The sequence below is a fragment of the Rosa chinensis genome, chromosome 1 (genome assembly GCF_002994745.2).
Source record: "Rosa chinensis cultivar Old Blush chromosome 1, RchiOBHm-V2, whole genome shotgun sequence".
NCBI classification, from domain to species: Eukaryota; Viridiplantae; Streptophyta; class Magnoliopsida; order Rosales; family Rosaceae; genus Rosa; species Rosa chinensis.
This window is the reverse complement of record NC_037088.1, coordinates 50396087-50411604: the sequence shown is the minus strand read 5'-3', so window position 1 is coordinate 50411604 and position 15518 is coordinate 50396087. Positions and strand designations below refer to the sequence as shown.

The 15518-nt window shown below is 37.1% G+C and overlaps 1 protein-coding gene and 1 pseudogene across 1 annotated transcript; both read left to right on the top strand.

The window, feature by feature from the left end:
- Positions 1–3384: 3384 nt before the first annotated feature.
- On the top strand, positions 3385–8044 carry LOC112169106 (annotated as a pseudogene).
- A 6321-nt stretch (positions 8045–14365) lies between these two features.
- Positions 14366–14830, top strand: LOC112182814 (putative ripening-related protein 2). Its single transcript, XM_024321361.2, has one exon. The coding sequence runs from the start codon at positions 14366–14368 to the stop codon at positions 14828–14830; it is 465 nt and encodes a 154-aa protein (XP_024177129.1).
- The last annotated feature ends 688 nt before the right edge of the window (positions 14831–15518 follow it).

The window sequence follows — 15518 nt, the reverse complement described above, 5'->3', positions numbered from 1 at the left end:
AGTTTTGATGACTGCCAACCTTACTCACAAGCAAATTGTTTATTTACCTCATATTTTTGAGTTGTCACTTTAATGAGACAATCCTCCTGCCATGAGGGGGGGGGGGGGGGGGGTGGAGGAAAGTTGTTCTTGAAGAATGACATGAATTGTGTGAGATATTTATCCACCGTCTTATCTTGATTTTGGAAAATATCTAATCTAGTGATTTGATAAAAGATAGTGACAAAATTATATGTTAAATGCAAAGGCATCTGCTTGGGTTAAAGTCCCTGAGACCAACCATATTAATACAAACAATGTAGACTCCATTTGATTTATGGGATGTAAGTGTATCCAATTGACATGGTTCTCCTAAAGTGAATGTCATTAAACAATATCATAGCTCCCAATATGGCTACACATACAAAGGTTGTCAGTCGCCATTAGGGAATGATGTATTGGTGATACAACAATACATCAATATGGTGAATGCTCATGAATTAAATGTTTTTGATGTAAAAATTGGTTTGGGTTCGCCACCAACTAATGAAGATCTTCACTCCAAAGAAAGTGATAGATATTTGAACGCATCTTTTGCGCATGGTCACAGTTTTCCCGCAGTTAGGGGGAGGGAAAGACTACTGTCATTTGAATAACGGCGTGAATTTGTGTGGAATGTATTCACCAGGTCTAAAGTTTTAAGCTCCTAAAAAGGGAAGATTATACAAGCCCTATAATGCTCTACATGAGATTATATGTAAAAAGATTCACATTCTCTACGTGATTCATCTATGAGAGATGATTGTCCTAGAAGTGACAATGTATGCCCCAGAAGTGGCACGAGTACCCAATATCAATAAGCTTATTATAGCTAATGCATGCATATAAGAATGTGTGGGATCTATGATTAATGATCATCGATATGATAATTCACAAATGGTAGCTATACCAAAGAAAAATCATTAAGGGTTGTATTGATGTTATACCACGTTTCATTATGAATGTCGACAAAGTATATTATTGGCCAAATTGGAAAGAGGCAATTCCAATGAAATTGAATATTTGAAACGTGATGAAATACTTGGACCTTTAACCCTACAAGTTACAAAAGGGTATTTATCAAAAGTGAAGATAAATCACTATGACACAGTGTCTATTTATAGAGACATGAGATTATGAATACCTTCCCTTATACGAATGACAATTTTCTATAAGTACAGTGTTACATATAGCCGTTATATTGACGAGAAATTTATGGCACGTTGTCATTGTATATTATGAAGATCTTAAAGACACATTGCTAAAAGCAAAATCTCAAAAGTAAAGTGTCATTATAAGCGTATTGCTTATCAAATCCTCAAGGGATTCAAATACATGAATAATTCAAATGCAAGTCCATGAAAGGTTGAAAGAGCTTGAAGCTCACTCATGGAATCAAAGAGTCTTAAGCTAGCTCATATGTACTCATTTCGTTATAGTTAACGCGACCCAAATTGCCTCGATGAGTACTATGACAAGACTATGAAATCGAATTCGAACTATGATTATAATGTTGCAACATATTCTAACTTTCGCAAAGTTTTGAATTACTTAGAACTCTTGAAGAGCTTATATGAGACGTATCAATACACAAAGATATTGATGTGTATGGCTAGGTATGCCATGATTTTTCAATGTTTTAAACTATATACAGTTTCTTTTCAAAAAAAAAAAAAAACTATACACAGTTAAATGTGTCAATTTCTTTATATTGTTTAACATCCTCAAAATAGTAATATTAGTCTTTAAAGTAGTAACATGAGTCCTTAAAGTGGTAAATTTTCTTAATTACCACATGAGTCCTCAAAATAGTAATATTAGTCCTCAAAGTGGTAATATGAGTTTTTAAAGTGGCAAATTTTTTTAGTTTATCATATGAGTCCTCAAAATAGTAATATTAGTCCTCAAAGTGGTAACATGAGTCCTTAAAGGGGTAAAAATAATTGATGTATGAGAAATGTTAACATACCATAGCTTTACCTTGTTAGAAAGTATGTTTTATGATGATGGGGCCCACTGTTTAAAAGTCACCAAAAAAATGATAGTGTCTTTTTGAGTATATGCCACGCCAACAAAGGCAACAAATCTTTAATTAGTGTCTAAGGTACCTAGTGTTATAAGTCACCAATCATGGTTGTCTTTAACTTCAATACACACCATTCACAATGGTGTTCATAGCTCAGTTTTGTAGTAGTGACAAGAGAGCATTCTAAATAAAACACACAACTGATATAACAAAATACAAGCTGGAAGTCCATAAAGGAACCCAAAAAAAAAAAAAACAAGACTAAGAAAATCTGTAATTAGGACGAGCTGAAAAATCATGACCAAGAGTGGATAGCAGAAACAGTGGTAGAAAATCCCACCAAATATAATTGTCTATGGTGGCACCATAGTTAGCTAGTTGATCTACAACCAAGTTACCCTCTCTAAATATGTGCAAAATATGGATATTCATTTGATGCGCAGTATGCATGCAATTGCCCGAAGCTGTACGTAAATGCCAAGGAACAGACAATGGTATCCTAAAATATCTTAATAAAATCAACGAGTCCACCTCCAACCACAGATTATACCATTGTTTTGTCCAAGCTATGCGCACTGTCTCAATGACGCCTAACATCATTGGCAGAGTAAGTACCCAGATACGATGCATTATAGTTTCTAAAAATGCCACCATAATCTGTATGTGCCTGATCATGAAAAGATTCATCAATGTTCGCTTTCACCCAATGAACATGAGGAGGATGCCATAACACTTGCACAACAGTAAGGGCTGTAGGCCGTAATGGTGAAAGACCCAACAATTCAAAAATTGGAAAAGATTGAGGATTAGAAGAAGAGGTAAAAATCAAACAAGCTGATTCCTTAAGAGACAAGATCAGCTTCTGTTAAGAGTAATTAACTTCATTAAGACCATCTCCAATGGAGTGGTCAAATCCATGTGGAGGGCAAAACGGTAACAAATGACAGATAAAATACTCCTCCAACCCATAGGTCATACACACGTGGAATTGACATTGAGCCTTGCTCAGTCAAATTTGACATCCCCAACTCTCTCTGTCTTTTATTTTTTTATTGTTTCTTTCATTCTCCCCCTTTCTTTCTCGCCTCTCTCTCTCTCTATCTATCTTCCCTTCTGCATTCTCATCTCTCTCTCTCTCTCTCTCTCTCTCTCTCTCTCTCTCTCTCTCTCTCTCACATCCTACCCAGACCAAAGCAACTCATAAAAAACCTCCATAAATCCTTCTGGGCTTTGAGAATCAAGCAGATTTTGATTGATTTGGGCTTTGATTGATCAATAATTTGGGCGTTGGTCAAGGAAGGAGTATTCCCAGTGACTGGCAAGGGGTGGGGTGTGTTTGGATGGCTGGATTGGCGGATGAGATTGCTTTTAGGCCGGATCGATTTGGTTTCATACCGGATCTGGGTTTGCTTGATTGGTCTGTCCCCGAGTCTATCAAGCTGTCTTGTGGCGCTTCATCAAGGGCTGACGATGGTGATGGTTGGATGAGGTATGGCGGCAATGAGTGCCTTGCTTCTGTTTTTGCGGAATCTGGGCTGGGGGATGGTGGTTGTGACAAATGGGGTCTGCCTTTGATAGAGGTGCGACAGTGGTGGTGTGGCTACAAGGATGGTCCGATGGTGGTGGTGGGTGGAACTTAATTACAGAGAGAGAAAAGAAAGAAGATACTGAAAAGAAATAGAAGAAGCAGAGAAAGAGATGAGCTCTGATATGTTTTTTTTATTTTTTATAAAAATTAATTATACTGAAAAAAACAAAATAAATAGAATAAAATATATTAAAAACACATACAATTTTGACATATCGGTTGGAGTAAGATTAGGCAAAAATGAGGATTGCTATGTCATATGTCAAATTTGAATTTGAAACAAGCTAAAAGAAAACTCCATTGGAGATGCTCTAAAATCACCCTTCATGCTTTAATCAATGGGAGAGGATCCTCTCCTGAGCTTATAATCTGCCTAACCTGCCTGAGCTTTTAATGGCAAGGCGACACGTGTATAAAATAACATCCAACGGCTTATAATGATTTTCGTAGGTACCTACTTATTTATCTTTTTTTTTTTTCAATCATTGGTGAGGCAAAAAAAAAAAAGTCTCGGTCGCCCCACCTCTCTCTCTCGCTGTCTCTTTCTTTCCTGTTTCTTCCTTGCCAGTTTCTAGATCTTGTCTCTCCCTCTCATGGAATGAAATTTGTTATGCTTGAAATCTTCAAGATGGGTTCCAAAAAAAGATGCTTGAACTTCGCTATAGATCTATTTTATATATTCGGGATAGGATCTGTTATGCCAGATGAGTTCATGCTAGCTGATTAATTAACAGGAGAAGAAAGGAATGATAAGAGAGAGAAAAGCAGAGGGCTAATTAATCGGTGGAGGTTTTCAGATCAAGGAACTAGCTAAAGAGAGAAAGCTCTCACTCCAGTAGGAGAATTCACTCTTCAAAGCCACTAATCCAAACCAAATCCATTTTCATTCTCAATATTTGCCATCTGAAGCGTGCAAATGAATGATTATATCAAATGTACAGAACCCTATTCTAGCTCATTCCTTTGCACAAAATACATTCTATGCAATGATAGTTTTATGGGATAATCACCACTAAGTAATGGTATACCTTGAATTGAACTGAGAGAACAAAAAATTCCGTTTACAAACATATTAAGTTTGGATTAAAATGGCTACAGTATATAACTCGCAATTATAGCTTATTCCTCTAAATAGCAACAAAAGAACAAAAAAAAAAGGAATTTAAGGATTTAGCACTGGAGCGGGCTTTTGCAGATTTTGTTCTTTGGAATTTGGTGCTGCATTGAAAGCAATTTGCAGTTATCAGAAATTCAAATCAATCGCTGGGTCAATCTTTCTTTTGTCTCTCTCTTCTCCTTCGAAATGCTCATTCCCAATTACTCTTCATTGAAAGCTATCAGCGATTGACCCAGAAAAGCATGAATCAATCCAAAATGCAAACCCCAAATTTGAGAGCACATGTAAAGAGGATAAAATCAACAAAAGTAATCAAATAAATTGAAGGATCTCGAATCTTAGACTGGAAATCGCCCAAAACCAATTGAAGAACCAGCGCCGGTGGATAGATGATCATGTATCAGCGTGAACCATGGGGACTCTGATACCATGGTATCAAATCCAGAAACTCTATGACTCTATCAGCCACATCAGTTCGAATGTTCTTCGGATCCAACTAGAGTCAAGTCATACTAAACCGAAGAGTCGTATATGTTTGCAATTCGATGTTACCAACAGATCAATTTTCTTCTGGGCAATCTTGGGTTGTGAGAGTGAGGACAGAAGAAGAACGGGAGAGAGAAAGGAAAGCTGTGAAGGAAAAGAGGGGTGAAAGTCTAGAGCTGTCACTCGGTCGGCTCGAATCGGTTATACGTATTACCAACTTCAACACCAAAGCTTTCGGTTTCAAAACTGAGCTACCAATCACCAACCAAAATTTTTGGTTTTTAATTATATCTACCAAATTCGGTATTTCGGTTTTCAGTATTACCAACTTTAAAACAACTAATTCTTTATAATATAAATTAGAATGAACAAAACTAGGTTTTTGAATTTTATAGTTTCTTTTGTATATATGACTTCAAGTTTTAGCAATTTTCAATAAAACTAGGTTATTTAACCATCTTTGACTAGGTTACTTAAAATACATGTACTATTAATGTAGTATATGTAGTAATGTTCATACTATTATAAAAGTTTTTATGTTTATTTCTTAATATACATGTATGTGTATTGAAAACTGTAGTATATAAATATAATATTTAGATAATCGGTAGATTCGGTATTTACCAAAACTAAACTAACTTTTTCGGTAATTTTCGATTTCGGTATTATCGGTCTCGGTTACCAAAAAGTCGGTTTACCGAACCTAAAACATCGGTTGGTATTCGGTTGGTTTGGTAATTACCAAACCAAGTGATAGCCCTAGGTGAAACAGAAAAGGAATTGTAGACCGTTAGATATACCAATCGACACGTGTCTTCATTTAATTAAAAGCTCAGGCAAGTTAGGCAGATTAGCAGCTCAGGAGAGGATCCTCTCCCTTAATCAATTACGCTCCATCCATAAACTCCAGGATAAATTGTAAATCGAAATAGACCGAAGAAGCTTGGAAGAAATATAGAGGCTAGAGATATAATTATCACCAAAGAGATCAACCAACGACATACCTGGATCAAATTGAAGCCTGAAAAGAGATACGCACAATCCAATACTAGACTGATAAGAAAACTTCACAGGTAACGAAGAGATGATTTGTGCTTTCAATATTGTCTCTGCATAACTGGCATCTTGAACATAAAATGGAGCCATATATAGTGTTGGAGGAGTTTATCAGTGGGTATGTTGTTCATCAAAACCTTCAAAGTAACCAAACTCTTTCGAGGTTTGATGGCACCATACCATATTCTGCGCCCCCAAGCCACCACTGGCAGCTGCTCCACTAGCAAGCAGGCGGACTAGGCAGTGAGGCTGATTTAACTTTTACTACTGGTAGAATAAGAATCTAGAAATTCTCATGTTAACTGGTTTCTAATTTACTGACTACTGAAGTAGAATTCATCATATGGGGAAGGAAAGGTATGCATTAACGTTCAAGAATTGGTATTAGCAAACAAAAATTATCGTGCATGTTAAACTTCGATAGGCTCCTGAGTTTGCATCTCTAATATAGGTTAGAGGCACTCTTGAGAGTCCAGAGGATCTTTGGAGTAATCTATCATTAATGAATCTTCAGTCAGTTTCTCTTGTATTAAGGAATCTTCTAGTATTAATCTGGAGTTGTCTAGAGTATTTGGATGTTTATCATACACTCATTTACATCTAATTGAACCAAAATTACAATTTAGTTGAACCAAATTTACAACATTAACAACAAAGTTATCACATTTGTTTTACACATTTACATATAATTGAACCAAGTTACTATATCAACAACAATTTGTTCATAAACTTGTAAAAATATCGTAGGTAGAGTAATTACCTATAATACAACTAAAATTACCCAAAAAATAACTTTATTTACCACAATGACAACAAAATTATTGTCAAATCTGTAAATGAGTGTATCACATGCATACATACAAGTACCTTAGAATTTCTTGTATTAATCTACCAAGCCAATCTTACACATGCAGCTGCAGTACAGAACCATCATTAATTACAAAGTGGTTCTTTGTATATGGTATAATGGTAAGATAACGAGCTGTATGCAGACAATAATCAGATTATATGTACATGGAAGGTTACGGCACAATTTGACAGTGTACTTATCAGCAATATTACGAAGCGGTATCTCTTTCACCAACAGAATGATCATTCTAGAATGAATCAAGTCAACTTGATATTAAAACCAGCTAGCTAGCTGTTTCATCACTTCATGATCTCTAGATATAGCCTATTTAATTAGGATCCAACTTCCTCAAACCAACCAAAACAAAACCAGCAAGAGTCGGAAGAACATGAATTCCCACTTTGTTCTTCAGGTGCTTTTCTCTTCCTAATCATCATTCTTGTAACAATATGTTTGAGCATTGAAGCTCAAACCTGCAATCCAAGTGGCAAAATAGTCTGTAAAAAGCCGCCTCCGGGACAATGTAACCCTGAGAACCAGTCTGAATGCTGCAAAAAAGGCAAGCACTACACCACTTACAAGTGATCGCCTCCGGTGTCCAAGCGTACAAAAGCAACCTTGACGATCAACAGCTTTGAGAAAGGTGGTGGACCGTCTGAATGTGACAATAAATTCCACTCAGATAACACCGCAGTCGTGGCATTGTCCACTGGGTCGTCCAACAATAGGAAGAGGTGTTCACTCTACATTACCATACATGGTAATGGAAGGAATGTGAAGGCCAAGGTTGTTGATGAGTGTGACTCCACAATGGGTTGTGATCCTGATCATGATTACCAGCCTCCATGCCCTCACAACATCGTTGATGCCTCTCCAGCTGTTTGGAAGGGCTTGGGAGTTTAAGGAAAGCGGCTGGGGTGAAATGCAGATATTCTTGTCTGATGCCTGATTGAGAGTGACTGCCTCTATATCGTGATACAAATAAGAGTGCAGAAAGTTCGTATAGTAACATAAAAATGCATCTATAGTTGCTGCTCTTACATTGATACTAGAAGGAGTGAAACAATAAAAGGTATTGAAATGAATCAATACGTCTTCTGCTAGCTACACACACACTTCTGTAGTCAAAGTTCACAGTTTCACACCATCGTTTAGTTTGATCTTTAGATCTTTGTTTACGAATGGCTGGTCAAACCAGAAATTTTTGTAATCAGTGGATCAATGAAGATTAGTAATATACAAGTTTTTATTAAAAATATAAACTCTGCCAGAATCCATGATCTTACAAGCATCCTATCAGGAAAGAAGCACCAACCAATAGGTGCAGCAAAATTGTTATTTTATTGACAATCTGAAGTTACAAGCAATTTTGAAATATCATATCAAGCTCGGTTTTGCTCATTCTGTATCTTTTCGAATCCAAGGTTTTATGGCCGTTTTCAGATTCTGAACGATTTTTTAGTGTACGAATAAACTAAGATCACTTAAACAGCTGCAAATATAGAACTGAACAATAAATACTAAAGGGATGGTGATACAATCGACAGTCCTTAGCTGCCTGTTTGGATTTTTGTTATTAATTGTCTTCACTTCGATCAGAGTGTACATTCTCTATGAAATTTTTTATTCGTTATACCCAACTGTTTTTTTTTTTTTTTTTTTTAAATAGAAGTTGAATTCATTAGATCAACAGCCAAAAGGCTAGAGTTTACTATAACTTACAAAAGCAAAACTCGGCAAGAAAATCCGAACTAAACTATATAAGCTAGAGTAGATCATTAAGATCTCTGGGATGCTCGCTTTTAAGCAAGCCTATCTAAGAATGTATAAACCTCGCCCTCTACGGAAAGGAAATCATTCAACTAGCCCTTCCTTGTCAAGCATGCAATTGTGGTATAAGCAAGAAACTAGAAACGTCATAGAAGACTCATAGAAGTCCATACACTCTCACATAAGCTTTACCCCAAGTAACAGAAACTAAAAAAGAGCCAACTCCTTCCCTTTCGGGTTGGAGTGTTTCCCCACAGACTGCTTCATTGTTGGAGACTTATTCTTCTCCTTACCCTCACCATGCTTTGAGGTCTGCTGCTTGCCACTAGACGACGACTTATTTCTACTGCCAGAAGGTCGTCCTCGCTTCCGCTTCATACTCCCAGAATGAGTCTCCTCCTGTATAGGGTCCAGGCCAAGCTTTTCAGAATGACCTATATATTGTAGTATAGAACTGTAAGTCAAGAAATACTATATTCATTCTACGGGGTTGTCTACAGTACTTGGATGTTTATCATACACTAATTTTACATCTATACTAATTGAACCAAAATTACAATTTAATATATATATATATATATATATATAAAAGTTTGCTCAGGTGCGGATATCCGCACCGAAGAAAAAGGTGCGGATTTCCAGTTTTGACCCACTTTCCCATCACATTTTTACATCTTAGCCGTTCAGTTTCTAGATCCTAATGTATAGATCATCTCTGCAAAATTTCAGCCAATTTGATGATCGTTAAGGCATCCAAAATTGCAATTTACACGAACGGACAGAATCTGTCGAACCAGAACCGTTCGTATTTATAATGGTAAATTCCATTTTTTGAGGCCTTAACGATCATCAAATTGGCTGAAATTTTGTAGAGATGATCTATGCATTATGACCTAAAAACTGAACGGCTAAGATGTGAAAATGTGATCGGAAAGTGGGTTAAAACCGGATATCCGCACCTAAGCAAAAAGTGCGGACGACCGCACCGGAGAAGCGCTGTATATATATATATATATATAGCATTCATAATTTATCAATCAGTTTTCTCTACGGCATTAACAATATATATATATATATATATATATATATATATATATATATTAGCATTCATAATTTATCTATCAGTTTTCTCTACGGCATTAACATTTAGGGTTAATTACATATAAGTGCATCTTTGATTGTTTTTTTTAGCCATAAGGCCACCAACTAGTTTTTTTCCTCATAAGGCCACTAAACTAAAAAAGGTGTTATATTTTGGATATTAAAAACCAACATATTTACATAAATGCCACTAGAGTACAAAATCAACAATTATTCTCTCTCTCCTCTCCGGCGAGGTTGCCGACCAACTCAGGCGGGTCTTCGGCCGACCTCCGGCGAAGTCCGGCCGACCTCAGGCCAACTTCAGGCGAACTCCGGCGACCACAAAAGCTACTGCCACTGACACCAAAAGCTACTGTGGCTAGCAACAAAAGCTACTCTTATGAGATTTCTAGCCACCTCCGGCGAGGTCACAAAAACTACTGTCACTACCGCCAAAAGCTACTGTGGTTAGCAACAAAAACTACTCTGATGAGATTTTCGACAACCTCCGGCGAGGTCACAAAAGCTACTATCACTAGCAATAAAAACTACTGTCACTAGCAACAAAAGCTACGCTGGTGGAATTTCCGACGAGGTCACAAAAACTACTATCATCAGTAACAAAAGCTACTATCACAAACAAAAAGCTACGCTGGTGAGATTTCCAACGAGGTCACAAAAACTACTGTCACCAGCAATAAAAACTACTGTCACTAACAAAAGCTACGCTCTCTAAAACCAAAAGCTACTATCCATATCAACAAAAGTTACTGTCCCCAACACCAAAACCTACTCTCACCAAGAACAAATACTACTGTCACCAACACCAGAAAACTACTCTCACCAGTAACAAAAGCTACTATAACCATCATCAAAAGTTACTCTCAACAACGCCAAAAGCAATAAACAAGTAGAACAAAAGCTACTCCCAGATAATGAGAAAACTATTCTCAGAGACTAACAAAGTTATGGAAATGTAAATGATACAGCTAAAATAAAAAAGCTACTGCAATCGGAAAAAGAAAACAAATTCAATGATATAAAAGTATGCAGGGTTCAATAATGATATAATTATGTAAAAAGCTACTTTCATAGTTGTAAAATGCCACAACCATAGTTGTGAAAATCTATTACAATAGTTGTAGAAAGCTACTGTCAATGTGGTAATGCTAGTGTCATATTTCAAATGGCCACCATTGATGTTTCTTCTTGTCAAGCTCTACCACTCTACGCTAACCTTAGGCCTTTTTTGCCACCTTCAACACTAGACTTCATTGCAACATTTCTTAGCTGACCGAATGACCTCTTGGTCAATGGAGCCTTCACTATCCAAAATTGACATGATTTTCGTAATCTGGCACTGCAAATGCAAAGGGAAAGAATTCAGGAACAAAGATACAACAAAATATTAATATTTGAAATGCAAACTAAAATCAGCAGCGTGCAGCTGCACTGTAAATGTGGTACTCTTTATTAACTAGATAATCAAAAACAAGTAATCTAAAAAGCTACTGATATAGGTACATAAACCTACTATGACACATGTATAAAGCTACTTGACCAGTAATAAAAAGCTACTGACAAAGAAATTTATTGCACAACATCATATGATGATTGTCCATGTTTGTCCATGTTGATAGTGCAACACAAATCTCAACCAAGAAATGGTAGAGATACGAAATCACAAACAAAAGAAAACTAAGTTTCATTTGATCATATGTGAAGCCTTTCCATTTATGGATATATACACAACTGTTCATCGAGTTTAATTTTATTCCGGCCATCAAGCAACTTCACCCAAGTTCACTAGATATTAGTCAATCACTTCATTGGCTGCAAAGTGGTTGCAGTCTTATACTATCAATTTTTTTTTTCCATTCATTGAACTTTCTTTTACTTTTTTTCTTTCCTTATCTCTTTACACACACACACAACCATGTACACATAGCAGAAGGAAGCAGCGTAGAAACGAACCATGCAGCCATAAATTTCATACAGAAATGTAGACAGAAAAACCTGAGTTATCTCCTAGGTGTATAGAGGGCTCCCAAAAAATTCACTACCAGAATCCAATAAGGCACACTGAAACCATACAGTTTGTCCAGGAAATGCTATTAAGAGTGCAATTACTTGCTTATATATGAAGATAAGTCATGTGAAGCAAATTTGAGTAACCTATTTCATCAATGCAGCTTAAGCTATAAAAATGATAATATCCAAAGCTCGTTGTTCAATAATCTACTATAATTTTAACTTATTGTGAACGCTAATGCCAGCATAAGCTATTTTAACATATCTAACTCACCTATTTCATCAATACAGCTCTAGTCCAAACTCAAACAAAACTAAGCAGCACTGGAAAACTACTAAAGCTATATGACGAAGAGTAAAAAACAATGGTATCCGAAGCTTCTCAGTCAACAATCACCACCAATTTCAACTCGAAAAGTGAAATTGAGCTCGAGAGAGAAGGAAACTTTACCAAGTGAATGTCCCTTTCGGGTGGGCCCGCCTTCGCTTGATCGACAGTCATCCTCTCCATGCGCAACAGCAACGACTCAATCGAGCCTTCCCTGCCGAAACCCTAGCCTCCACGGAAGCTCCCATTGCCAGAGCTTCTAGAAAAAACGCAATCGCAGCCGTGGATTGAGACCGATTCAGTGGCTGCCGTCGGAGGCGAGCTGAAATTGCAGGTGTCTGAATCGAGGTGAGAGCAATGGCGGTGAGGCATGGGAGCACAGGAACGCTAGGAATGTCGATGGCCGAACACCGAGAAACGCCTACAACGCTCGGATCTACACCGAGAATGAGATCCAGAAGCACTCCAACACCAAATTCAGAGAACAGCGACGTCGGCCTTGTTAGTGACGACGACCGAAGCTTGCTCGCAATCCTTGAACATCTACACGCACTGGTGGAGCGACGCGAGCTTATTGGCACCATGGATCTTTGAGTCGCAGGTCAGACACAGGTAAGGCGGCGTAGTTTTGAGGTTTTGAAAGCTTAGATCGATTGAAATCTCACCAGATCGGAAGCGGTGGTCGCCGGAATCAGAGAGAGAGGAGCGTCGTTCCGGTGGTTGCAGGAATCGGAGGCGGAGACCAAAGGCGTGAAATTCTGTGGTCGAGGAGAGAGAGAGAGAAACTGTGATCGGAGAAAGAGGGGGGTAAGGGCGTAGACCGATGGGAACTAATTGGGTTTCTTAAGAGGGAGGGTAAAATTGTCAGGAATGAATTACTTTGTGGAAACAAGTGGCCTTATGTGTATAAAAAAAATTAAGTGGCCTTATCAATAATTAAAGTTTCAAAAGATCACTTGTGTGTAATTTTCTATAACATTTACCGACCAAAGTCAGTATTTATACCACAAGTTGAAATAGGTTTTGCTAACAAAAGGAAAACTATCATATCTTTATGTGTATCATTTAGAATTGACTAATTATTTTCTTATTTAAGATGAGGAAACTTGTTGTTTCATCTATCGGTCAACATCGCCATCAACATTCCCATGGCCAATTTTTTTTCTTGTAATTACATGAAGCAGCACAATAACAAGACAATATTCTAATAAAATATGGGACACTTTCAGATGAAAAACAAAACAAGAACAATATAAATTTAGTATAATGAAGGATGTCATGTTTAGATGTTTTTCAGTGGAGAATCGATAAGTGCAGCACAATTGTCAGAAAGGATATGTATGTTTGCCGTGTTAAGTGTTAACTTTCATACTGATGTAGTAGAAGCAGAACCACAGAACTGTCATCATAGTCCCTAAGTCACTGGCCATGTACTGAAGTAAAATTTCATCATAGGGGAAAGGAATATTGAAGAATTAATATACGTGTATTAGCACTCAGAATTTCCATGCAAAATAATGCATTTTAAGCCCAGTAGGCTCATTTTTGGCATCTCTAATATCGGTTTAATTAGAGGCCAATTTTAAGAATCTAAATGATCTTTGGAATAATCTATCATCGATGGAAATCTCTAGTACGTTAATTAGTTTCTCTTTTAGTAAAAAATTTCTAGTACTAATCAACCAAGCCAAACTTATACAGCTGCACTACAGAACCATCATTAACTACAAAAATGGTTCCTTGTATATGGTGATATAATGACTAATGAGCTGTACGCAGACAATCAGATGGTATATTTGTATATGGAATCTTACTAACCAATTTGACAGCATACTTATTAGGAATATTTTGAAGCGGTATCTTTAATGGACAGTCTAATCATTCTGTTAAAAAACCAGCTTGCTGGCAAGCCCTACTGTTTCAAGCATTCCTGCATGATCTTTATATATAGCCTACTTAGGATCCAACTTCTTCAAACCAATCAAAACCAAAGCAGCAAGTGTTAGAAGAACATGAAGTACCACTTTTGTTCTTCAGGTGCTTTTCTCTTCATCTTCATCATTCTTCTGACAATCTGTTTGAGCATTGAAGCTCGAACCTACAATCCAAGTGGCAAAATAGTCGGTAAAATGCCTCCAGTGTCCGAGCATACAAAAGCAACCTTGACGATCAACAGCTTCGAGAAAGGTGGTGACGGTGGTGGACCGTCCAAATGTGACGGTAAATACCACTCCAATAACACCCCGATCGTGGCATTGTCCACCCGGTGGTACAACAATGGGAAAAGGTGTTCACACTACATTACCATATATGGTAATGGAAGGAGTGTGAAAGCCAAGGTTGTTGATGAGTGCGACTCAACAAAAGGATGTAATGATGACATCGTTGATGCCTCTAAAGCTGTTTGGAAGGCCTTGGGAGTTAAGGAAAGCGGTAGCGACTGGGGTGAAATGAAAATATTCTGGTCTGATGCCTGATCGAGTGACTGCCTCTATACTGTAATATAGAGTGATCGACTTGACCCTATTATCAATTATAAAGAGTGAAGAAGGCAGGTTCATAGTAATAAATAAGAGCAATCTTTAGTAGCTACTCATATGCTGAATTGCTGACATTGGAGGCGGTAATTTAATAGAAAGTATATGTATGTTAAAGGTCACACTATCTTTTAGTTTGATCTTCAGTTCTTTGTTCATAAATGGCTGGTAAGCCGAAAACTGTTGTAGTCGACACTGGACTAATAAAGATATATCGTAATGCAGTTAATTTATTAAATATAAATAAACTGAAATTCTAATGATTTTACAAGCTTGGTGCATGGATGCCAATGGTATGTACATTAATTGTACATGCATTTTTGAAGTTCCAATTGTTGGAATTTTTTTAAGTACTCAGGTCAGTCAGGTGTTTGTCATACAAATTGTATTTGATTCAAGGGAGGGGAGGAAAGCACAAGATCTGAATTATTTTCATAGACATAGAAACAATACTATACGGCGACCAAAGCTTCACTCATTCCCTAATCATTGATCCCTTGAAATAATGAATTAATGATACATAGCGCCAAAAATTCCAATTGTTGGAATTTTTTTAAGTACTCAGGTCAGTCAGGTGTTTGTCATACAAATTGTATTTGATTCAAGGGAGGGGAGGAAAGCACAAGAT